This window comes from Venturia canescens, chromosome 11 (genome assembly GCF_019457755.1).
Source record: "Venturia canescens isolate UGA chromosome 11, ASM1945775v1, whole genome shotgun sequence".
NCBI classification, from domain to species: domain Eukaryota; kingdom Metazoa; phylum Arthropoda; class Insecta; order Hymenoptera; family Ichneumonidae; genus Venturia; species Venturia canescens.
Genome location: NC_057431.1, coordinates 8,405,935 through 8,430,276, shown reverse-complemented (window position 1 = coordinate 8,430,276; position 24,342 = coordinate 8,405,935). Strand labels below are relative to the sequence as shown.

Sequence of the window (24,342 nt, the reverse complement as noted above, 5' to 3'; positions counted from 1 at the left end):
TACTGTTCGATTTGGAATACCTTTAAGGTAAGACTCTGGTACATTATGTACGTAAATTTTACATTACACGATCCGTTATAATAATAATAATACTAATAATAAACAATAGTGATTATTATTAAGTCATAATAATAATAAAAATATTAATTATTGTCTTATGTGTAGGTAATATGCATTTTTCAGTTTCCCCTTCGCTTCATTTCCTTCTCGTAATAATATAAAATAAATTGGGTCTCTTATTTCTCTCTTCCTGTGACGAGAAAATTTGTCATTTTTTCTCGTATTTTTCTTAATAACTATTTTACGTATGGATTTTGGGTAATACCGTTTGACGATTCGATCGCGTATTCAAAACTCTTTTACATCGAGATAGAAAAGAGGGACTCGGAAAAATGTTTCATTTCTCGCTTATCAAAAAAATTTTTCGACCTTTTTTTGTCAATTTTTTTCTCCGAAAGTTTTGTTCACGTTTTTCCCAATTTTTCGATTTCGTTGATTTTTATATTAAAAATTCGTCTTCAGCGGTGACTTTGGATAATTTTTTGAAAATTATTCCTCGTCTCGTTATTCGCTCTCACAATTTTTCCTCTAAGGTTTCTCACTCTTTTTCAAAGTCTTTTGATATTTCATTCGATTTTTTCACCCCAGTTTTTTGTCCCCCTTTCCAAAGTTTCAGTAAATTCGATATTTTTTTATTCACTGGAACAAATATTGTTAATCTTTATGGCAATATTATCGGCATTTGGCTGCAACTCGGCTCCTTGCATCGCCTTTTAATAAATAACTAATTTTATACGTTTATGTTACATGGTTTGAGCTCCATAAATTGGTAAGGCACGTGGAGGGTCGTGTTGTTGTGCTCGACGAGCAAGTGCCCTCGCCGGGGCGAGGCACCTATCACCAGGACCGTTTCACCCTTCAGCAGGACCACTTCGCCTTCGCCTTCTTCTAATAATGAAATTTAAAGCAAAAATAACCAAAAAAAGTAGAAAAATATCGAAAAAAACTGTGAAAATTCTGTTTCTCGAATTTCAAGACTCGACGACTAAAATCTCCCAAATTTTCTCACCTGGAAAAGGCATTTTCATGACTCTGGTCTGTGGATAACCGAGTTTCGTGTTTCCTGTGACTGTGTACGATCGACTGGGTGGTACCGGAGGCGGACGTTCCTGTTCCGGAAAGTTCAACAGTATCAAAATGGAGTAGCACATTTTCGTTTGAGTTTTTCCTCGTTTGGCTCAAACAAATCATTTCCCAAAAAAACCTCATCAAATCTAAATTCGAGTCTAATTACAAATGTCATTATTCAATTCGTATCAATTTTCCATGTTCGTAAAAAACAAATTTAGAAAAACCATTCAAGAATTCTCAAAATTGCAAAGAAAAAAAAAAAAAAAAAAATCATTAGAACCACCGAAAGTTTCGAATGAAAAAATTTCGACAGAATTTTGGCGATTCGTGTAAGTGGAAGTGGAAAAAAGGTTCAAACGACTTACGAGATCGAGTCCGAAGAGCGTGCACGTTTGTTGTATCATTTTTTGATCGGCACATTTTTCCGAGGGATCGGGAGGCGGAGTTCCGGCGATGGGTTGTGGCCTCGGACGAGTTCCGGTTCCGGAGCCCGTTCCGCTCGTTCCATTTCTCTGGTGGCTCGTCGCGCTGACGTTTTGCTGATTTTGCTTCAGCCCGAGACCGGCGCTGACGTTCATCGTCGATTTACGTATCGGCCATCTTCTTCTGACCCTCCAGCCTCGCCAAGTTGACTGAATAACAAAAGGATCGATAACGAAACGAAAAGCTCAATTCAAGAATCAAACTTAATAAAAAAACGAAAAAAACTCAATGTACGGAAAATTGAGTAAAAGCTTTTGGAGGGAAAATTTTTTTTAAACGAATCCCCACATTGGGAACAAGAAAATAAAAAAATAAAAAAATTACAAATATTGTCTGTCTTCGATGAATCGACGAATTTCGTGGCAAAAAAAAAATGTTCAAAAACGTTCAAAGATAAAAAAAGTAACCTGAATGGCGGTGGCAGCTTTTCGTCTCGTTTCAGATCGAAGGTTTTCGAGTTGTTGTCGAATTCCTTCGCTGAGAAAAATGTGTCTTTTGCCGAGTGCCCAGCTGGTGCTCGCGCCGAATTTGCTCTTCGTTTGTTGTGCATTTTGTAGAATGAGTTTAGTATCTTCGACGGCTTGTTCTTCGGCCCTCCTTAATTGTTTGAAGGGTGCGATCAGCCGATACCGCGAATTGAACGCTTTGAACCGCATTCTGTGCGGATAACCACCGGCCATTAAATTCACTGTTTCAAGGACTTGCAACGATCGTATTTGTCGCATGGCGACCCCACGATCAAGATGCATCGGAGTTTCGGTCGCGTTGCTCCTGATGCACCGTACAAAATGGGGCCTCGCGTGCACGAGGGTTCTCAGAAGATTGTCCAGTCGCGTGTGGAAATCTTGGGTAAGAGTCGAAATCGGCTCGTCACCGTTCAGACTGTAATTAGTCGTTGGAAAAGCGAATAAAATTCATTAAATTTAACAAGCATTGTGACCAAAATTCCTTGTTATTAAAAAATTTCATTGGAGTAGATTTTCAAGGGCGATTAAGAAACATATAAATAAGAATGAAAATAGTCGCATTGATGTTAAAAAGAAGAAAATAAAAACATATTTAAAAATGTGAAAATAAGAAGATACAAAGATATAAAATTAAAAAATCCACGATAAGATTTTAAATTCAACATTGAAATTGAATTTAAAATTGAGTTTGAAATGAAGATTAATATTAATATTATTGTTAAAATTCAAGTAAATATTACATTAAATGTATGAAAATAGAAATAAAAAACTGGAATTATTATTAAAATAAATATTATAAAGACTTTTGAAAATACGAATAAAAATGAACGAGTAAAGTTGATAAATAAAATAAAAATAGACGATGAAAATATGGTAGGAATATTCGGGCTTACAGATCAGTATGTGAGGTTGGCGATATTCTGAAGCTGACGCCTCTTGGGACGGTGTTACTGGCATAAAGTGCCTTGAGTTCGCTGCCAAAGAGATGGGTAGCGAATCCAAAGTTGCACGTGTGTTTGTAAAAAACAGCGACAAGATCATCGGGAACGACGTCTTTGTTTGTGTCTGGAAAGAAGGAAGGAAGGAATGATTGACAGTAAAAGAGGTAGAGAAGCAGGGTGATGTTTTTAAGGTATTTTACCACGGGGTGTCAGTGGCGACGGTCATATTTTTGCAAGGAGAGTTGGAATAAAAAGGTCGGACGATAAGGACTCACCTAAAAAGTCAGAAGCGTCGTACGTGACTCGTCCAGCAAAGTGTTGTATCCCGAAGGACCTGCAGTCGACGATTCGTGGCTCGAATAGCCGGGGATTTTGCTTGTGCTGCACTTTGACCTTGGCAACGTAGCTCTCGACGGTGCCCCGTATCGAGCATTCAACGTCCAGCATGCTCAGTAACCCTGTTCGCTGTTGAGGCAACGAGTTAACGAGAATATTCGTAAAGCTGGTTCTTCGTGATTGTCCAAGTATCGTCGTAGCCCATGGAAAAAGAGGGAAGAAGAGGAAGCGAAAGGAAAAGAGAGCGAGGAGGAAAGATTCGAAGGAGACAAGATGAAGTGAGGTGAAAAAAACAGGGCATTCGATTTGCGAAATGGATTATTGATCCACTGGGAATTGGCAAGATGGAATCGTAAAGGAAATGGTACGGCGAGACAAGATGCGTCCCTAACCGCTCGTAACTCCCCGATATACCGGATGTCGCGAAATTCACGTTTCCGGCTTGGAGGAATCGATAGGTTCTTCAATTCCGGAGAGAAAAGTCCTTTGCCATTTTTATCTGGGGCTTTTAGTTCTCGAGATATCTATCGAAACGTTGAAGACCAATGGGGCAGGCGGAGGAGCCGATGGGGGCGGAGTTCTCCCCACCAGTTTCGCCACACTAGCGCCCCGAGTCAGTGCTTCACGAATCCCCTCATATCTCGAGAACGGTGGGTCGTAGAGAAAAATGCCAAAGGGCTTTTCGCTTCGGAATTTCGTGTTCCATCGATAGGAGCAATTACAAAAACGACTTTGGCGACATCCTGTGAATGGGGAAACAAAAACCTGCGCATTGTGCGCATGTTTTCCACGTAAATGTAAAAGACACGTAAAAAGAAGGAGAAGAAGATTGGGAATGGTGTATGTGTCTCTCACCAGTGATGATACGAGGTCTATGCAAGGCACGTTGTCGACGTAGTCGACCTCGACGTCGCAACGTATTCCCTCGTCTCGGCAGCTCTCGATCGAGCTCTTGAATATGTGAGTGTTGTAAAAGTGCTGCATCGTCTCCGCGCAAAGATTTATACAGAGATGCTCCAGTTGGCTTGGCTTTGGATCCTCGAAACCGAACATGTCGAGGATCCCGATGAAACCGTCTGTCGCGTGTCTAACCGCGTTGTTCAGTGCAGTCATGCTTCTCGACCCGGTACCACCTTCACGTCCCCCCGTTTTTTTACAGTTTCCATTAGTTTTTCAGATCTTTATAGTCACAGACGACTTTTTTTTTCATTTCTCAATTCCAACGAATACTGATGCTTTTTTTACCTGCTGAGCTACCGATCGTCGAGGCGTGCTGGCTCGTTACTTCAGCCTGGTTGTGAACCGATTCGTTCGAATCTGACGATAACGTCCCGAGCGTCGAACCAAGACGCTTCAGGCTGTTTGCCCTTCGAACTATCGTTGCCACTGTTCGACAGTACAATGCCTTTGCCAGGGAATCTCTCGTCATGTTCGACTATTCAACAACAAGTTCCAAGAGTTTTCATTTTTATGGTTATTTTGTTATTTGGATTATTAATGTTAAGGCTTCTGATCAATTTGAAAAATGTGACGAATGCAAAGGCTTTTTTCTTTGACACTCCAAAATTAACGTTGTCAAAATTCACGTATTAGGACGACACTAGCATATCGATTCATCGAAAATATTTTTATTCGTGGGAATTTTTGTACAATTTTTTTTGTTTTTTTTTTTAACTTGAATTATTCATCAGCGGGTAGAATAAATTAAGGCCGAATTCTGCCAAGTTTTTCGAGCTTCCGCGACAGTCTCGGATATTCATTCGAATTTGGAACTTCAAGTTCGGTCATAAATTTCGAAAAATTACGATTTAATATTTGAATTGAACGAATAATCTCAAATAACAAACGAATGTTTTTAATAATAAAGTAAAAATGAATTATTTCATAAACTGTTCAATAAATCAAAAGAGTTTTGAAAAAAAATAGAAAAATTTCGAGGAAAATAAACAAATTTGAGTGTGAACTCACCATGTTTGCGTCGCACACTGACTTGACAAGTTGGCCTCGTGCATTGTGAGTCCTGGAAGTGAGTCCTCGCAGCAATGCTGGCGGCGGTACGCCCAAAAGTGCAGCGACCGAGCCCAGCTCATTTTCACCGATTACACCGACTTCGACTCCTGAACCATCGGTAAATCCAACATTACCGAGGATCAGAACAGCGGCAAGAACTCTTACAACATCGAGGAAAGGAATCCCGAGAACTCCTAGACAGGCTTTCCAGGCCTGAAATCTAATAGCATCCTCGGCTTCGTCCTGCCTCGTATCGCCGTATTGCAGGTACCTCAGATTCTTCAAATTGTAGCCTTCCAGGTTTAGTTTCACTGAGCATCATTATAATTGTTTATTTTTAATGAAAATAGTAAAAAACAAAAACGGTGCTCGAATATTTGTCACGGTTATTCACAGCTTTTTTTTTATAAAGTTTGTTTCTAATAATGTAACATTTTTTGAAATTATTTATAAAGTATTGTCACAATCAAAATATATTAAAAAATCAATAATAAAATTATATAAAAATTAATGAAAATATTTAGAAAAATAATAAAATCAAAGTATTATAATAAAAAAAAAAGGAAAAAAAAAGAATTAACTGAAAAGGAACGTTAATTCGTAGTTTTATCATTTTTATCGAAAATCCCCAATTTTCGAAAATATTTTTTTTTTCTTTAGTTTGAAAAAAAAAATAAATTGAAAAAATACTTTGAATAAAATTTCAATATTCGAAGTTAGATTGCGAATAGTCCCAAAGACAGCAAATTAAATTTCTCATAAATAATGATAAATAAAAAGTAATCGAATGAAAAATGATTTAAAGAAATAGACAAATTAATAGCGATTTTTACCTCTTTCGTCATGAGACAAGCCTGCGAGCATCTGGTAAAAAATGTGATAATTTTTTTCATCCGGAAGTGGCCTGATGACTCTCGTTTGATCGAGGAAGTAACAGTGGATCTTGGTTCTGTACAGTGCACCGTCAGTTACCTGCACCTCGATGAAATGGCCCTGAAAAAAAAAAATGGCAAGAGAGTCGAGAATGAATTTGAAGTCGGAGCCGATTTGTCGATGTTTTTATGAAAAAAATATCGAAGGAATCTGTCAGTCCATAAGAATGCTCACAATTCTCGAGCTCTCGGAGTTCGTGGCAGTTTTGGCGGAGCCGAGAGATCGCAGGACCGTGAACGCTGCTGCTAGGTGTTTGAAAGCGTCGGTTTCTGGTCCACCGCCAGCGACGTCGAACAATTGTCTCAGCAGCAACATCGAGGCGTAAGTTTTCCCGGATCCACTGGTCCCTGAAATATTTATCAAAAACTATAAAAACAATTGTTTTTTTCGAAAATTAGTTTTTGAAAAATCTAAAAATCATCGAAATTGATGTTCGATTAAAATTATTTCGTTGCAAACTCATCGACCAATGGAAACACAAAATTTTCGACCTCAACCGATCTGCGAAGAGTGGAGAAACAAATATCTGATAAAAATTCAAAGAAATTCGAGCTTGATAATCGTCTCGCCGATTCTCACCAGATAAAATGATGGCTTGAGGGTAACCGGTCTCGGACTGCTGTCTCACCGCTTCCTGGACGACTTTGTTGAGCTGCGGGGCCAAAGGTACGGCCCTGGTACTGGTCAAGGTCAAAGGATTACCAACGTCGGTGTAAGGGTTGATGCAGACGAGAATGGGCCCCACGTTCGTCTGGAAAGATCCTGCTTTGAAAATCCTCTCTTTTCTCTTGTTCATCATTTCTCTTAAAGCGAACAAGTCCCAATGTAACATGGGACGATAATCCTTATTAATGGACATCGAGAGTAATGGCCGCGTATCGAGGCCCTCCGCAGGTATAAACGCTCCTCCAAAGGACTTTGTGCCAAAGATGAGCCTGAGAGAGAAAAAATCGATCCATCGATCCTACGAAGGGCGAGGTGAAGAGGAGACGAGAAAATAGGAGGAGCTCGTGAATCTTGATAGTGCTGATCTTTCGCATTCGAGAGAAGGATTTTGGAGCCTTCAGCGGTTCCCAGACTTTTCCTTTTGATGTAGAAATCACTCGGAGAAGTAGTTAAGTCGAAAAAAATAGTGGGCTAGAAGAATAAGATTTTTGAATAGAAATTCAAGCAGAAGAAGTTAAATACAAGGAAAAGGGGAGCGAAGACGATGAGGTTTTTCAGTGGAACTGAACACGATGAAGAAAAACGGCTTTGGACTCGTATCGTGGGGAAGCGAGGAATGTAAAGATAAATTCAACGACCGCTGGCCAGGTTGGAGTCATAGAAAAACTGGAATTCATTTGTGTAATTGATATCTGGGAATCTCCATGGGATCGGGGTCCAAAAAATTATTTCGAGTAGTAAAAAACATTTTTCAACCAGTTTTCGATGTCAGGCATTTTGTAAACCGCGAATCTTCGTTGGTTTTCAAAAACTAGATTGAAAAAGCCACTAAAATGTTGGCTCATCGAGTTTGTTGATCGTTAAAGTGCAGCGAAATAATCGTTGCTCAGAATTTTCGAATTCGTGCCCCAAGCTGCGGAGAGGCTGCGAAAACCAGCGATTTTTGAAGCGTTTGATTAGAAATTATCATAAGCAATTTGCACGAAAAATGATTACGGCAATTCCGCAGCATTCCAGCGATGCAAATGCGACAAGTTGCCTAAACAAAAAAGCCAATGCAGCAGAGAGCTCGGGTGGCGAAGATCAGAATAAATACCCGGAGAAGAAAAAAAAATTGGAAGGAAATGCCGAGGAGAAGGAACAGAAATTCGTCAAAAAGAACGACGAGGAAATAAAGAGAGATTGGAAGGAAGAGATGAGGGCTCTGAGACGAGGAGCCTCCTCGATGGTTGCTTGGGGTCCAGCAGGGAAGAAAGAGGAGAGTCGGGGCCTTATGAGAAGGTGGAAACCGGTCTCGATCGTTTCATCGTGTTAAGAAACGAAGAGAGCAAGAGAGGAGAAAAAAAAGGAGGGAATATCAGTTCGCCACTCTCGGAGGCTGGAGGCACATCGGAGCGTAAAGACAGAACGATGAGGAAAGATATTTCCAAACAGAAATCGAGTCGTGTACGGCACTGCTTCGTCATAAACACACTAAAATTTTCAAATCTTCCAAAGCAAAAGGAATAATAAAAAATAATTTCTTCGGCTTGTGTCACTGGAAAAAAAAGGAGAAATTCCACTCGATAAAACACCCAAATTTGTATTGGCTCATCCATTTTTTCCTCATTCGTCCAGCTCAATAAAACACCCAATTAGAGACACGTAAAATCGATGCGATTTCATGCTGATTCAACTTAAAAAAAATTTTTTTGCTAACACTAGAAATTCCTACGGATCAAGCCTCACGAATATTCATGTAGGGGTGAACTCCAGGATAAACGAGAATCAAGAGTCCGAAAGATCGATCGATCAACTTTTCACCAAATGAATTCTCGTTTTTTTGTTTCAAATTCATCACTGAAATCGAAAATCGAAGATTTTTTCTTTCCGAAATTTTGCGCGACATCAGGACTCCCGAATTTTGTTTTTTTATCAAGCCTCCCACATTTGTTGACTGAGATTTCAGCTGAAAAATTGTTCGAACAGGAAATTCGTTTTGCTTTAAGGAGGAGCGATATCGAGGCAGAAAAATTAGAGCGAAAATAATGAGAAAAAGAAAATTCATGAATCCAGTTCGGGTATAATTAAGCAGAGGGTAAAGTACTTCGTATTGAATACCGAGAGAAAATAAATGAAACTCGATTCTTGTGCTTCATTGAACTTTCCAGCCTCGAACTTTGAGTGTCCTGTAAACTTTTCTCCAGCAGCATTCGATCCACACTCACATTTGAACATGAAACAAACACTAGACACGAACTTGGGCTTAATTACTCTGAGCATAAATACCAGCAGTCGATCCATAGATAAAAGGGAATGGATAGTTCATTCATTTCGTTATCGAGGCTAAAGTTATCACTGCATCGAGCTCATGCGCACTGAGTTTTTGCCCTTCCCTAACGACAATAATCCATTTTGTACAAAAAAAAGAAATTTTTTAGTTTTTTACCGCAAATATTGATGAGGGCTCATGCTTTTTTAAGTTTTTACTCGTTTAAATTTGTTGGTTAGAAAAAACTGGAAAAAAACACTACGGAGGGGTCGAAAACGACCCCGATCTTGTCTCGGGCATAAAACACTGGTCCTGTGCACCAATGGCATTCAAATACACGTCGTTCTCTTCGTTTTTCAATAACGAAAAGAACGGTGTGCGATAAAGCCTGATTCGGTGTTTATTTGATGACAAAAAATTGCTAAAACTGAAAAAACTGGCAAAAACTCAGGCTTTTGATGGAGTCGAAAACAAGCCGAATGTTCTCGGCAGCACGGAAGGCTTCTCGTATTCGATAACCGGGTTCAATCGTACATCAATCTCTTCGTTTTTCAATAACGAAGAGAATGGTCCGTGTTGAAGCTGCATTCGACGAGGTTTCAAGGTCGAAAACTGTGCTAAAACAAAACTTTGGAAAAAGAATAAATGATAGAAAGTGAATTCCGGCCGAAAAATCGGGGTCGTTTTTGAGCCCGTTGGAGAAATCCCAGGCTCTCGTGTGCCTGGGAGTAATAATCGTCACATTTAAGGCCGTTTGTCCTCATATAAAGAGAACTCGTTTTCCGACTTCTGCCTGCATGTATTTCTCGATCACGATCGCGTTCGGAATGCGAGCATGCCACCTGTTCGTGCTTACACCTCTTCGGGAGGCTGCCTCGTACGGCTGGATATCGTCGGGAGATAAAAAAGCGAAGAAAAATTGTGAGGGGGTAAGAAAAAAATGGGAATTGCGTGGACATCGGTGGGGCGTTTGCGTCATCGGCGATCGCCTACACGTGTGGTCCCGTGCAAGGCTCGTTCGTCGTAAATTAGTGAATGTCGAGGGGGCGAAAATGGATCGAAAGAAAATAAAATATTTGCAGAGTCGAATAACCGAGCGTCGGATGCTGCGAAACTTGCAAGAGTTTTCCACGCGATCGGAAACGAGACAGGATTTTCAATCGAACGGGGAAAAAAGTGAAAAAATTTCGAAGGAAAAATCCTTGCAGCCTCTCGTTTTAGAGCATCCCGAAACTGGTCCATTCGCCAACGATCGTCCAACCGATGCATGCAACGGAGACGAGGAAAGGGAAACTCTCTCGCTGCTCACGTTTGCATTCCGTCTTTGCGGATGCCTGGAACGATCGGAAAGAAAAAAGTATGAAGAAACGCAACGAGGAGCGAATGAGGGGAATGGAGCAGTGCGAGAAGACCGAGCCCCGGGGCGCCGGCAAGCAGAAGACCGTGAGCCTCGCTGCCCAACATTCTGTGCCACCCTTATTATGCAGTTGGCTCTCCCTGCTCCGGAATATCGTTTTTCAGCCACTCAAACCCAGTGGAAATTATCACGAATGTAATTTGTAAAAAATTTGCAAAAAACGTCCATTTCAGTCCTCCATTTTCAAAATTTCAATTTTTTTTTTCTTTCTTTCATTTTACCTTTGTCAAGTTTGATTTTTGAACATTTTTCTCACGTTCCTGCGAGCATAAAAAAATTCGAGGTCAAAGAATCTTGGAAATTTGCATAAAATCGAGGAAAAATTTTGATGGTAAACAAAAATCGAGTATGCGAGAGCCTCTCGGTCGTCGTACTCACGTGGTATTGCTTCGCGCAGAACCGAGCCTGCAGGCACTTAAGGACGGCGTCCTCGGTGAGGGGTCCCGGCAGGTGAATGAGGTCGTCGAGGCTCGAGGAGTGGCCATTGCTCGAGTGATTCGTCGTCGGTTTGCCGATGGAGCGATTTTGCGCGTGAGAATTTCGGCCGGTTTTGACGTCCGCTATGATCCTGGATATGGGGGGTGAGCGAACGGCACCGAGGGCGGTGACGCAAGAGACGTCGTCGGTGATGCCGATGGGGCGCTCCGCCGTTTCGTGATCTGATGGAGAAACAAATGGGGGAACGATGAAAAGTATTCGCCGGTGAAAATATCGATGGAAGTGGTCCTTCCTGGTACGGCGTCCATTTTAATTTATGCCCGGCTAAAAAATCCGGGCACAAACGCACACTTTCGTGGCTTAATGTCTCAATTGAGATTTTATTTGGAACGTACGAGTTTAATGGGCCAAACGCATTTGGGAATGTGTCGTAGTTTTGACGCGGTGGCCACGCGAGGCTCCGGCAGCCAGGATCATCAAAAGCGTCGTATAATCTGAGCCGGCTAATGCGCAAACTCGGAGGAAAGTCCGATAAACAAAATGGCAGACTGCGGGGCCATTCGGATCGGCGGGGGCTCGCTTTCATAGTCACTCGTTTATGCGGTCCGCAGGTGCATCCTCTCTTGTTAATTATCGATGATAAAATTTAGCCCCGAGACCGAAACAGGCTTTAAGAGTGATCGGGCGAGCGGCCAGCGCAGGGGGAGGGCCAAAACCGATGCGAACTCCCGGAGGGTGAAAAAGCATAATGCAGCGACACATATTCGTCGGGCGCTGTCGAACTCGCTTGCTATTAATCGGGACTGAATGATGCATTAATGAGACCGCGCGCAGGAGGACGACATCGAAGCACCAAATGGACGCACGATGTTCCTCTGGCCGGTGATAGGCTTGTTACGCGTGTTCCCGGACACCGGTTATGGATCTCGTAAATTTGGAGCCTCGTAACCTCCTCAAAATCGTCATTAACCCCTTCCAAATCGCAGCACGAAAAAATCGGTTTTGCCAAAAATTCTGACGGGATGCTGCAAGAAAACAGGATCCCGCAGATTCGCTTCTGGGTTTGGCTGCGGGAAGACTGCGAATTCATTCGGATTTGCAGTAAAAACGTGACTCCGAGTTGACAGGAAAAAGTCCAAAATATTATGTTTGTTAATTTGGAGCGAGTCAGGCGAGAAGAGAATTTTAACAAATTATATAGAATTTTTATAGAATTTCATAATTATATAGAATTTAAAGGTTATCGACATAACAGTTTTCGAGGATGAACATCGTTGAATTAGAGAAGAAACAGGAGTGAGGAATCTAATAGAAGAGCACAGAGATTGTCACACACAAATATACAACATGATTATTCCAATAAAAGTTTAAATTATAAATAAACTTCAAGTTTTAGTAGATTACTCGACGAAATCTCGATCAACTGTAATTCAAGTGAAGGAAAAATTTCGTATCTTTTGTTCTGTTGAATTGTTATTCAAAAGAAAAAACCGTACGATTACAAAGAACTTGATTTTGTTGAAAGAAAGAAAGTACGCACACCCATTTAAGCAAGCAGGAAAGAATAAAAACATGAGAAATAAAATAGTTACTATGACAAGAACAAAACAAAACACAGAGCACATCGCATGTCATGTTTTATCATAAAACAAAAACAGTCAAACCAACTGTAGTGTGAAAATCGCTTTACTTTCGAACAGTTTAAGGAGTTTCGGTACAGAAGTCTAAATATTAAGAAATTGATCAAATTTGGTGATAATGTTCTTCAACATCAAGTGCGAAAGCACAAATTTTTCCAAAATTTTCTTCAACTTAGTTATCGAGTAATTGCGCATTAAAGCAGATTTCTTAAGTGCCCGGAATGTATACTTATATATATGGAAACGCTATGCTTATACACGTAAACTTTAGTGATCAATTACTCGATAACTGTACAGAAGAAAAATCTTAAAAATTCGTATTGTCAAATTCGGCACTAAAGATGTCCGCCAAATTTTATAAAATTCTGATCATTATGAATTTTTTTATGTTTTTAGCATGGTTTAGCATGGCAACATTGTAAGTCTGTACGAAAGATCCTTAATTTAAATAATGAACCGTTGATCAAACAACAAGTTTATTTATTTATATAGTAACATCTTATAAAGGAGTGAAGAAAAGTGAGCTTAGAACGGGGGTTTTGAGTGCTCAAAAAGAGGTTGCCCCGGACGACCTTGAGATGAGATTGAGTAAAGCTCGATCTCCTCTGACGAGGGTCCAAAAGTTACGGGATAGAGGAAAAGGGACAAAAAATGGTTTTGTTTACTAACCGGAAATGAGGTTACCCGTTGACGAATTGAGGCCACGATCGTTGGAATGATTGGTATGAGGATGGACGATGGCGGAAGCGGTGAAGGTCTGCCCGGAGGAATGTCCGATCGGTGGATGCTGATGCAAGATGGCATTGCCGATGCCGGAGCCGTTGGCGTTGCTCGGATTATTCAGCGTCGATGAGTTCACCGAGTTCGCATGGCTCGGCAATATCGTTCGGGGTGGCACCGCCGGTGCACCGCTTCCTGGAGCACTACCTTTTTCACCGATTCCTGGCGAGCCCGCAGCAGCCCCTGGGCTTGTCGCCCCTCCGGGCTGACTCACGTGCAACCGGTTTCTCAGGGTCACCAACTCCGTGCTCAGGCTCCTAAGTCGCTGCTGAAGATGCACCGCTTCGTTCGACGACGAGGCATCTGCAATGAGAACCCCAAAAAAAAATGGCTTCTTACGCTGCTATTTTGTGCTTGCGTGGTTTTTTATTTTTTTTTATTTTTTTTTTCAAATTTTTCTTCGATCAATCATCAAACTACTCGGAAAAGATCCAACGAAAGATTATTCAGTTTCTGGAATTTCTAGATTTACCAGAAAGTTTTTCTGACGTAATTTATGGAAACTTCACAGCAATAAAGAACCTCATGATCGCTTCTGCGCGTAGTTCGCCTTCGAAACGAGTCAATAACGAAGTTCGTTGAAGAAAAATTACTCGATGCATCAACGACCAGGGTTGTTGATTTTGAAATAATTTCAATTTCAATTTTTTCGTTATTCGGTTATTAATATTCTTCGTGTTTTCAGGTTGGTTAAGGTAGCTCATGCACGAAACGATTTTTCAAAGAAAATCTTGAAATTTACATGAAGTTTAAATGGGCAATCGACCGACACGCATATCAAATTTTAAAGGCTTCGTCTTATTGGTTATCGAGATAAATGTGCTTTAATATGAAGAAAAATACTTGGGACTGTGGGTAAAAAATCGCTCAAAAAAAGTATAATAAACAATAACAATAACAATAAAGATTTACGTTGAAGATTGAACGAAATTGGTAATGAGCACTCGTATAACCTGCTCAGATTTGCTTATTTCGGTATTTTATTTCTTCTTGGTTCGGCCCATCTCTGTTTTTTTATTAATACTCTTTTTAACAATTACGAAAAAATTGATTTACAATTTCTAATTAATAAATCTGACATTAATTCAAAGTGGTTATATCTTTAATAAGGGAGTAAAAATCGATCTAATTTTGGACACCGATAAAAAACAATCCTTCGGACATGATCTACCTTAAAAGAGAATCTGGTCTCAGAATCGATAAATTTCGAGGAAAAATTTGAAAGTTTTTGAGCAAAAATAACCAAAATCATAATGTCCAATTTTCATGAAATATTTCACTCATAAAACTGGAAAAATCTCGAATTTTCTTCAACCAACAGTCCATAAAAATATTGAAAGAAAATTATTTCGAGCAGAATAAAAAATGAATCTGCACTCCTACGAGTTGCTTTCGACTTTTGCACTACCGGGACATCTCACTTCGGAAACGTTTGGGCCGAGGACAGCTGATCGAGTCCCATCGATGCTTTTGGCTCCAGGGCCAAGGGTTTCTGTGTCCTCGGCGAGTATCCCAAGATTTTGAGTCCAGGTTCAAAAAATGCTCGATTTTTGGTGAAAAAATGTGCAGCAGCTTTCCCCAATTTTCCTTCTTTCACTATTTCGAAATCCGAGGGTTGCTCCCTCCGAAAAAAAACCAGGACGGGAGCCGCTCATTTTCTCTCTTTTCCTGACTCATTTATTCCTCGAGCTCAAAGGAGCGTGGTTCTGAGTCGGTACGAATGCAACTTAGATTAACGGTACCCGGTTGAGAGCCGCGATGCATGGATATGGGTTTGCGGAGGGAGCGAGAGGGAGGACGTAGGACCGACTAGCCCAGCGTTGGACGCTGCAAGGCTTTGCTTCCTGTTCGTTTCTCTCTCGTTCTCGGAGCCTCGATTTTCTCTCTTGCCTATCCTCGCGTGTATAAGTCTCGGAAAATAATCGCTAGCCGTGCTGCGCGACTCGAGATACTCGGCGGACACGAGCACAGAGCGGCGCGCAAGCTCAGAAGAGCTGAGAAAAAAGTGAGAGAAAGGCTGAGAGAGTTGCAGTTGCCAGAATTTACGATCTTCCGAGAGAAAATCACGAGGCAGGAGCCCACAACACCGGCAACTTCTTCGTCTTCTTCTTGGCCTGCCTCACGTTTTTCGCCCTCCATAGGAGCTCGCGCTCGCCCAGAGACCACTCAAACCCCTTCCTCAATGTCAATTTCACTGCTAAAACCACCCCCGCAAGCGCGAATCTTTTCTTTCCTCATTCATGAGACCCTCGGTGAGATCGCCATTTTCCAAAAACCTTCATTGAACAGCCCACCAAAAAATCTTGCATTTTGCTTATTTTCTTCAACAGACAACTGCAAAATCATTGTTCCAGCCCACGCTTGTGCGATCATTTGCGACTCGAAAGGATGGCAAACTTCCATAGCGCAAGGGACTGCTTAAATCGTACGAGAAGCAAAAAAACTCGAATTTCAATTCACTTCGATTTCGGTCCAATGAAAATGGAAATGTTTTATTTTCATTTTGTTATTTGCGTCAGTATTTTCTTGATAAAAGAAATCTCGAGAGAGTTGCTTAACGTGAGAGGATTTCCCAGATGAATTTTCATCGTGATTCTTCATCGATCAAGATACTCAATTGCTGGATCAATGATCGTGCAATTACTGATAATGAGAATGAGGCCACAGGACAGTTTCAGCCTGCAAGTGCGCACTGAAACGTACGCACCAACGTGACAGTTTGTCTTAGTGCAAAGCGAAGAACCTTTTTCTTCGCAAGGACCTGTCGAAGCTGCATTCGAGAGCTTTTCTGCTCCCTTCAGAGCCTTGAACTCTCGAATATGCTCCCGAGCAGCAATCCAGTTGGAACACACGTTTAAACACGTGTGCACACACAAAGGAACTTCTTGCAGAGAGTCAGCAGCAGAAACTCGATGAATAATATTCTAGCAAACGCCAGAGAAATTATTCTCTCGGTGTGTGTACACACGAAAAAGAGAAGGAAAAAATAACGACACGACAGAGATGAAAAATATGGAAGCATAACGATAGAAAAGAGGGAGAAGCCGCAGAGGTGGAAGGAGAAGAAAAAGAAAGAGGGAAGAAGAAGAGGAAGGCAAATGAGAGAAAGAAACGTGGCGAACAGGTATGCAGCACACGGGACAGCAGGTCCTACTCTCCTGCTACCCAGAAATTAAAGTAAGCAGGTACCGCTCTCGAAGTTCCCCCATCCAGGTATTTCGAACGCCTGCCACTAATGTACAGGACCCTCCGAGCCGAATATTCGAGCCTCACCAATCGCGAGGACCATTTGTTGGATTATTTCATTTTTATTTGAATTCTTCACTCGGATATTGATGTCCAGTGATAATTCATTGGATTGGAGATTAATTTGTATTTTTAGTGTTCAACGTTCATTGTTGATTTTTTCTAAAGAAACTTTACTATCGTATATCTGGAAATTGACTCACGTGGGGAAAAAACAAAGATGGGAGGATTCTGTGAAAAAATGTGGTATTTTGGAAATTAATTGTGGATTTTTTTTTTTAGATTTTTTTTTTTTTTTTCATTTGGATTTTTATTTTTTAGAAGTTTCTTTCATGAGGACCATTTGTTGAATTATTTCAGTTTTATTCAACTCTTGACTCGGATACTGTTCTCCGATGATAATTGATTGGGGATAAAAAAACAAAGATTGAAGGATTCTGTGAAAAATATGGTATTTTGGAAATTAATTGTGGAGTTTTTTTTTTAGATTTTTTTTTTTTTTCATTTGGATTTTCATTTTTTAGAAGTTTCTTTCATGAGGACCATTTGTTGAATTATTTCAGTTTTATTCAACTCTTGACTCGGATACTGATCTCCGATGATAATTGATTGGGGATAAAAAAACAAAGATTGGAGGATTCTGTGAAAAATATGGTATTTTGGAAATTAATTGTGGAGTTTTGTTTTTAGAATATTTTTTTTTTTTTCATTTGGATTTTTATTCTTTTAAAGTTTTTTTAATTGTGATGGTTTTGGTAGGGAATTGTAATGTTTACTTTTTTCGAGATGACAAAAAAATGGTTTTCTTAAACGCCCTATATATATGGGAGAACAGGTTTTTCATTTGACGAGTTGCCTCGTGTGTAAAGCCTCTTCGAAGTAACTCCGGCTCGGCTCACTCTAAACTCGTGTGAGACTTATGAATCGAATCGTCAGTGGATAGAGTGGGGGAAAGGAGGCGAGGAACAAAAGTGGACTCCAAGAGGCTCATGTCTCTTTTTTCGCTGTGTGTGCCTCCAAATTTACTAGCTCGCATTACAGGCCTCTTCGAGGATGAGGCAAGAATGTGAATGATTAACAAATGAGCCAAATTCAATTTCTCGATTGCGTGGAAATGTTTTTTTTTTTTTTTTCGTGGACAATCGAAAGTTATGGAATTTTCACACTTTTCGTTGTGGCTCACGATCAGAAGTTTTCAATTTTTGAGTTGATGACTCTCATCGAAAAATTAATTTTATTTTTTTTTAAAGTGACAAATCATTCCCTCAAAACTGTGGATCCAATTTATTCTCAGGTCGAATTCAATTTTCAATGAGATATTTAATTATTACGGAAAAATGAATTAATTTTTTGTGTCCACGAAATTTTTCTTCGTGAGAAATTACAAGGTAATTGAGATCTTGAAGATTCCGAGGGAATGATGCTGCTCGTCAGAGAGAAGAACAAATCTTGCAGGCTCCCACGACCCAAAAACATTTTCGTCAGCTATTATCCTCTTTTTTCTTCCCTCCCCCCCTCTCACTCTCTCGCTCTTTTTTTTTATTCCCCAATGGCGTTGCACACGCTATGGATGTACTTTTCGTGCATCCTTGGAAAGAGAAAAGGATGGAGAATTCTCGAGATACGATCGTAGCAAGATATTTAAGGTCTATTGAGCCTCTGGGAACTTTTGACCCCTGAAAAATGCCTCGTATTCTTCAATTTTCATTCCTTCATTCGATCACTTTTTTCTAAGCCTGTGAATTTCGTACAGCTCCACATTAAAACTGTCAAACTATTCACTGAAAAGTAGAAAACCCAAAAAACTTATCGAGCCATCATTTTTGCATAAATTTTTCAAAAAATTTCAATAATTCATTAAAACCGATGAATTTTTGAAATCAATTACAAAATTCATAAGAAATTCAACGTTTTGCAATTGACCCAATTATCAAATTAGACAATATTTTCGTAACATTCAATTTTCCAAATCTATCGATTCAGTTTCATTCGTTTATTGGTTCCCATGTACGTGTCTTTCCCGCGCTTCAAGAGCCTCAAAATTAGTCACCTTTGCTTTCCCTTTCCATCGCCCTGCGGTAGCAATGGACCGCAGGAATCGAGCGTGTGAGCAACGAGTGCGCGACGAAAAAACCGATTAAAATAATCCTTCAACTCTTCATTTTTATTTTATTTTTTTCATTGTTTGTAGCCTTAAACAAATGCTTGGTTGTTTAGACCCATAAATTCAGCAGACGCAGCAATGAAAAATTTTTTATTCAACATTAAGCCACGAAAAAAAGCTCTATAGATAAAAATTATTTATCGTCCCGGGATCGTAGCACAGAATTATTAACTTCCGGATAAATGAATAAACAATGTGATTGTTAAAATAACGAAACTTTGGTACGAGGTTGAACGATACTTTTCGGTTAACCAGCGAACAAATCGAGTCAAAAGTCAACACTTAATATCCAACGAGGTTTCACATCATTTTCATTACAAAACTCGTACTCGTGTCGGGTCTTTTGTTCGTGGAGATACTTCTATAACTGTATACGTCGAAAATACGAAAGCGAGTATTAGTAAAACTCGTTTAACGTTTCATAGAACCAGCGAAATGTTGCCAAGCGAGTGAGAAGTAAAGGAAAAAGGAAAGAAGAGCAAAAAAACAAATGATAATAAAAAAAAGGAAGAAAAAAACGAGCAACGTAGAAACCGTAAACCACGGTGTCGCCCGGGGGGTAACTGGATGTGAGAAAAAACCACCTTTGCTCTTGTTCCTCGCATGCACCAGCACGGAGCGTGTTACGTATACAGGGTACCCAAATAACCATCTTTGAAACAAGCAGGTCGAATGAGTCACGTAATTTCAAGGAGAAAAGTTATTTTGCACTTTTCTCTCCGACCAACCGTTCAAAAGATATCAACAGAATCGTGTGAAAGCCAATCCGCGGCAGAGTTGGAGAGACGCCAAGTGGGGGAAGCCCAGCGGATTGGCGGGAGCGCGGCATAGCAACAGCCGTCTCCCCCCGACGCTGGCTATTGGCCAGCGGCTTACGACAATGATAACTCGCGAACGGTGCGTCGCAGAGGAAAATGGAAAAGGACTTTTCTCTTCAGAATTTCACGAGTCAACTATTCAGCGTACTTTTATCAGCGAATCGTGATCCACCCGATAGACTCGAGGCTCCGAATAATAATCGCATTCCGCTGGAAAAATTTTGTACGCGTTTTTCTCGGTGTCTCGGTGAATACGACGAACAACCGGGGTGCTTTCAGGGCGCCGTTGAGCCTTGGGACGCTGTTTTAGTACAGAAAATATTCAAGGTGTTCCCACGCGAGGGGATGGAAAACGACACGAGTTAAAAAGAAAACGTGCCATCGCGAAACGAGGCTCTCGTAACCTCACGTATATTTGTGTTGGAGTGCTCGCACCGAGTTTTCTGGTTAAACGCAATCCAGGCCCAAGGAACATCCTCGACGACGAAGAAATTCAACGGGGCACAGGCTCAACTCTTAGTCCGCTACCTCTACCTTAACTCACCCCTCCAACCTCGGCCCTTATTCTCAAACCACTATCGGTGGATATTATACGAGTCTACGTGCTCTACCTGCGGAGAAGTTCTCCTTCCACCCCCCCCCCCCCCCCCCCCGCCGCCCCCGCCCCCGGCCATCCTTGCACTCTGATATTTGCCAGATATATCGCTATCTACATATACATATTATACAGTCTTGAGAATAACCATGAATTTATAGGACAAACTACGTATGCGAGACAATCTTTACGATTATGTGATCAATTTTTTTTGCTTGATAAAATTTCGAAGGGATACTTTCTGGGAATGAATATTGATTTTTGCATTTTCTTTATCTCATATTGAATTTGAATTTTATTTCAACTTACTTTTCACAAACTTTTCATGATCCTCTTTTATATTTTCCTTTCGAGGAGTGTGATAAAAAATGGTCCAGAATTTCATAATGTCGAGGGGCATTCAGTGAGAATGTAAAGATTTCTGTTTCCAGGCTATATTTGATAATTTTTCTGATTCGGCGAGCATCGATCATGTGAAATTACAATATTTTTTTTATTGCAACGTAACTCATTGGAGTTTCTAGTTTTTAGAGACTGTGAAGTGAAATGATTTTTCTCGTAATGGGCTGGCTTTTTACTAGTTCCGAGTCAATCTCTTTCAGGAAATTAATAAAAAATAAAAAATTCCCTTGTCAGTCTCCATTTTTTCAGCTAATTATCTCTATCAACTGAAATTGGCCTCCTCGCATGATTTCGTATACACCCCTTTCGAGAGGAGCTTGCTGTACTTATTTCCCGGAGTTACCATTCACGAGTTTATAAGTTCGCCGACACGCAGAGCTTCCAATGTACGTATATTTTCACCAAATACGTGTACAAATACTACAGTCTTTGTCAAAAGTAACAGGCTCCAGTAGGATTTTACGTGCCAAAGAAAAATCGAATATCTCGATCCAAAAGACTAGAGTAAACGAAAAAAAAAATACAACAAACCATTTTTTTGTTATTTTATATTCTAACGAAACATTTGAATTGAAACAAACGAAAATGAAATTAGACGAATTTGGCACACAGGTTCGTGCAGTTTTTTCAAGATTTTATATTCAAATAACCAAATCCAATGTGTGGATAAACAAAAACTGGAATAAATTTTTTTTAAATGCGACGTATTCAGCAAGCAAGTTTCTTCGACTTTTTCACTATTTTATACTCCAACAAATATATCGAATAATTCGATTTAAAAAATTGGTAAAATAACGAAAATAATAAGACGATTCGAGCAACCAGATTTCAATGAGACAATTTCACCAAACAGTTCACCTTTTTCCTCGAGTACAGGCAATCAGACTTCATCCTCAAAATCTGTGATTTCTAAAGACCCCTAAAAAAAATCTGCGATTCCTAAAATTCGTAAAATTCGTAAAAAACAATTGGAGAATAAAAAACAAAAAATGTGTAAACGCCAACAACTTTTGGCCTCAGCTGTACACACTCAGACACGAATCCCCATAACTGTATTTATGATATTCTGCAACGAGTGTGCCCCCCCCCCCCCCCCTGCCACGGGACGCTCGATAGCAACTGTGCGAGGCTCCGAAAGCTCGTCCAGTTCCCGGACAATAATGGACGTTCGCTGAAAGTAAGTAAATTCGAATTTTCGAATAAGCAAAATACAATTTCGTGTCATATCCGAGCCTCTTGAGAAACGTCCGGAAATGCATTCGAAATTGTGAGAATTTTGTAGCCTCCCTCCGCGAGGGTAATTTCACGTAAAGGAGTTCATACGCGAAGGGGTTCGAGCGGCGCGTTCAGAAGTAGTTCGGAGCTCTCGCAGTGCCGGAGCTTCTTCACGAGTTTGAGCACGAGATAGAGAGCAGAGCACGGATTTACAGTAGATAATATTGCTTCCTGAGCTCATATACATGCGTATACGATTATTTATACTCGTATATCTATTCGTTCGAATCTCTATATACATATATGAGGATGCAAATATATTTGGAGAAGTTGTAGTCGTTGATGAGGAAGAGGAACTTGGGAAGAAGTGGTGGCGAGAAACGGTGCAACTCGCTCGTTCCAGCTGGGCTGGAGGGAGCTCAGCTAAGAGAAGTATTAACGTGCAAAGTGCGCGTCAATGATATACGCACAAGAGTTCTGTGGAATGAGAACACGTTGTATAAATGTATATACACACTGCTGGAACGGTGCTTTGTGTGTGTGTGTGTGTGTGTGTGTGTGTGTGTGTGTGTGTGTGTGTGTGTGTGTGGATTTAATTGTAGTTCCGAGACTGTGGGAATCTCGTGTTCTGTCGTGGTCTGCTCCTCGATTCTTTATTTTTATACAACAATAAAGAGAAACATATTCCGTACGTGCTGGGCAGGCCAATTATTATTAGCATGCTCGAGCAAACGATTAAATGTTTCATCGTGTACGAAAAGCTTACAAAACGTCGTCTGACGAATGTTGATTCGAAGGAATAAAGTTTTAACGAAATAAACAATTTTTTTTGCCTGGCGAAATATGGTGAGTCAGAGAAGACTTCACAGTTCGATGAAACTTTGGTGAAAAAGTTGGGGAAACGAATTCTGTTGGATTCATTTTTGGGTGCTGGGCTTTGCTGTTTTTATTGGAGTTGCTTCCACTCGCTGGGAGTTTTCGTGATATTTTTAATGGATTTTTAAAGTTTTGTGATTAGCGGTGGCGCGATTGTATTTCTTCGCTTAATACTGTGATTGAGATGAAAATATTTTTACGTGTATTGCGGGTGTTCATTTTGTGTATTTCTTCACCTTGTAGCTTCTTCTCGGTCTCCCAGAATTTTTGAAGTTCGGTAAAGTATTTGTCCAAAATGAAGACCTTGGAGAGGCCCAGAGTTGCCATGTCAGGCGATCGAGGATGATTGATTTGTTGCGACGTTCGATAGCGTATCAAACGGTCAATTAAGTTCACTCGATTTCGTCCACCGAGCACTCGCCGCTCTCGGATTCACTCATTTTTTACAAATTTTTCACAATCCGCCGGACGACAATGGGTTCATTGGAGTTTCGGCAAGCGTGAGAAGGACGTTTGCGGCGTCGTATCCATCGGGAGAGAAATAAGCGAGCTAATTCGCCGATCGTGACTCGTAGACAAGTCGAACATCCGGCCACTAGGTTGGGCAAACTTGCACGAATATTTACCCCACTGAATTGGCCCAAAACCGATTTTAAGGAGAGCGAAAAACCTCTCGCTCCACTAAGACACTCGAACTTCACTTTAATCCTGGATTTTCAGGGTTCGCGCACACTCCCGACTGATAGTACAAGCAAAAAAGCCAAAAATACCGACGAAAAAATCAACCGGGGGGAGTGCAGGCCACGAAACATGAAAAAAAAAAAAAAAAAAAAAACAAAATTCTTCGCCTTAACAAATTCGTCAAGCCAGCCGGTAACTTCACCGCACGTTTTCACTCCTCTCGGATATCACACCAGTCACAAGAAGGGCGAAAGCCCCAGCGCACCTGACCCAAAAGCCGAAAAGAAGCCTTCCAAAAACTCTTTTCAAATAAAAACTCCAACAAAAAAGTTACCATTTCCCCCCAGCGACCTTAATCGCTTCCAACTCGAATAGTAAAAAATCCAGAATTTCGAATGCTTCAATAAAAGTTGTTTTCCCAGTGAGTGAGAGAGGGGGGCGTTCGTTTGAGCGTAAAAGTGACGCGAGGACGGTACGAGGGACCGCGTAGGACTGGGCGTCATTGTTGGACAGTACCCGGAGCGGAGCTCTCGGGGTCCTGTCTCTTCTAAGGACGATTCGTCGTGACTCAGGCCCGAGGGGCGTTTGGGTCTTCCAGGGAGCCTGACTAAGCACGTGGTTTAAGATCCCGAGTCTTCGGAGGCCGCGAGTTAGTTCGTAGCGGATATAGCGAGAGAAAGGGGGGCAGAGAGGGGGGGGGGGGAGAGTTGCCCCTCCTCTCCTGGTCTCTCCGGGAGTGTTACGGGGTCCATGGACGAAAGAGAGTGGGGTCCGAGGTCGAAGGGGGGGTTCGGATGCTGCAGGAAAAATGTTGGGCCCCATATTACACTCTGCCCCGTCCCAGCATCCCGA

The 24,342-nt window shown here is 40.9% G+C and overlaps 1 protein-coding gene across 2 annotated transcripts; it reads right to left on the bottom strand.

The window, feature by feature from the left end:
• On the bottom strand, nucleotides 1-23,963 carry dachs (unconventional myosin-IXb-like dachs). 2 transcript variants are annotated; one of them, XM_043432367.1, is made up of 15 exons: nucleotides 23,046-23,963; nucleotides 13,383-13,796; nucleotides 11,014-11,294; nucleotides 6,881-7,052; nucleotides 6,476-6,648; nucleotides 6,202-6,361; nucleotides 5,327-5,679; nucleotides 4,604-4,793; nucleotides 4,214-4,491; nucleotides 3,298-3,487; nucleotides 2,975-3,146; nucleotides 2,022-2,496; nucleotides 1,497-1,763; nucleotides 1,070-1,169; nucleotides 1-948 (listed from the first exon to the last, which is right to left on the bottom strand). In XM_043432367.1, the coding sequence occupies exons 1-15, from the start codon at nucleotides 23,134-23,136 to the stop codon at nucleotides 791-793; spliced, it is 3,474 nt and encodes a 1,157-aa protein (XP_043288302.1). In that variant the 5' UTR covers nucleotides 23,137-23,963; the 3' UTR covers nucleotides 1-790. The 2 variants fall into 2 exon arrangements, with proteins under 2 accessions (XP_043288302.1, XP_043288303.1); XM_043432368.1 differs by having other exon boundaries at nucleotides 1-945.
• Between the last annotated feature and the right edge of the window lie 379 nt (nucleotides 23,964-24,342).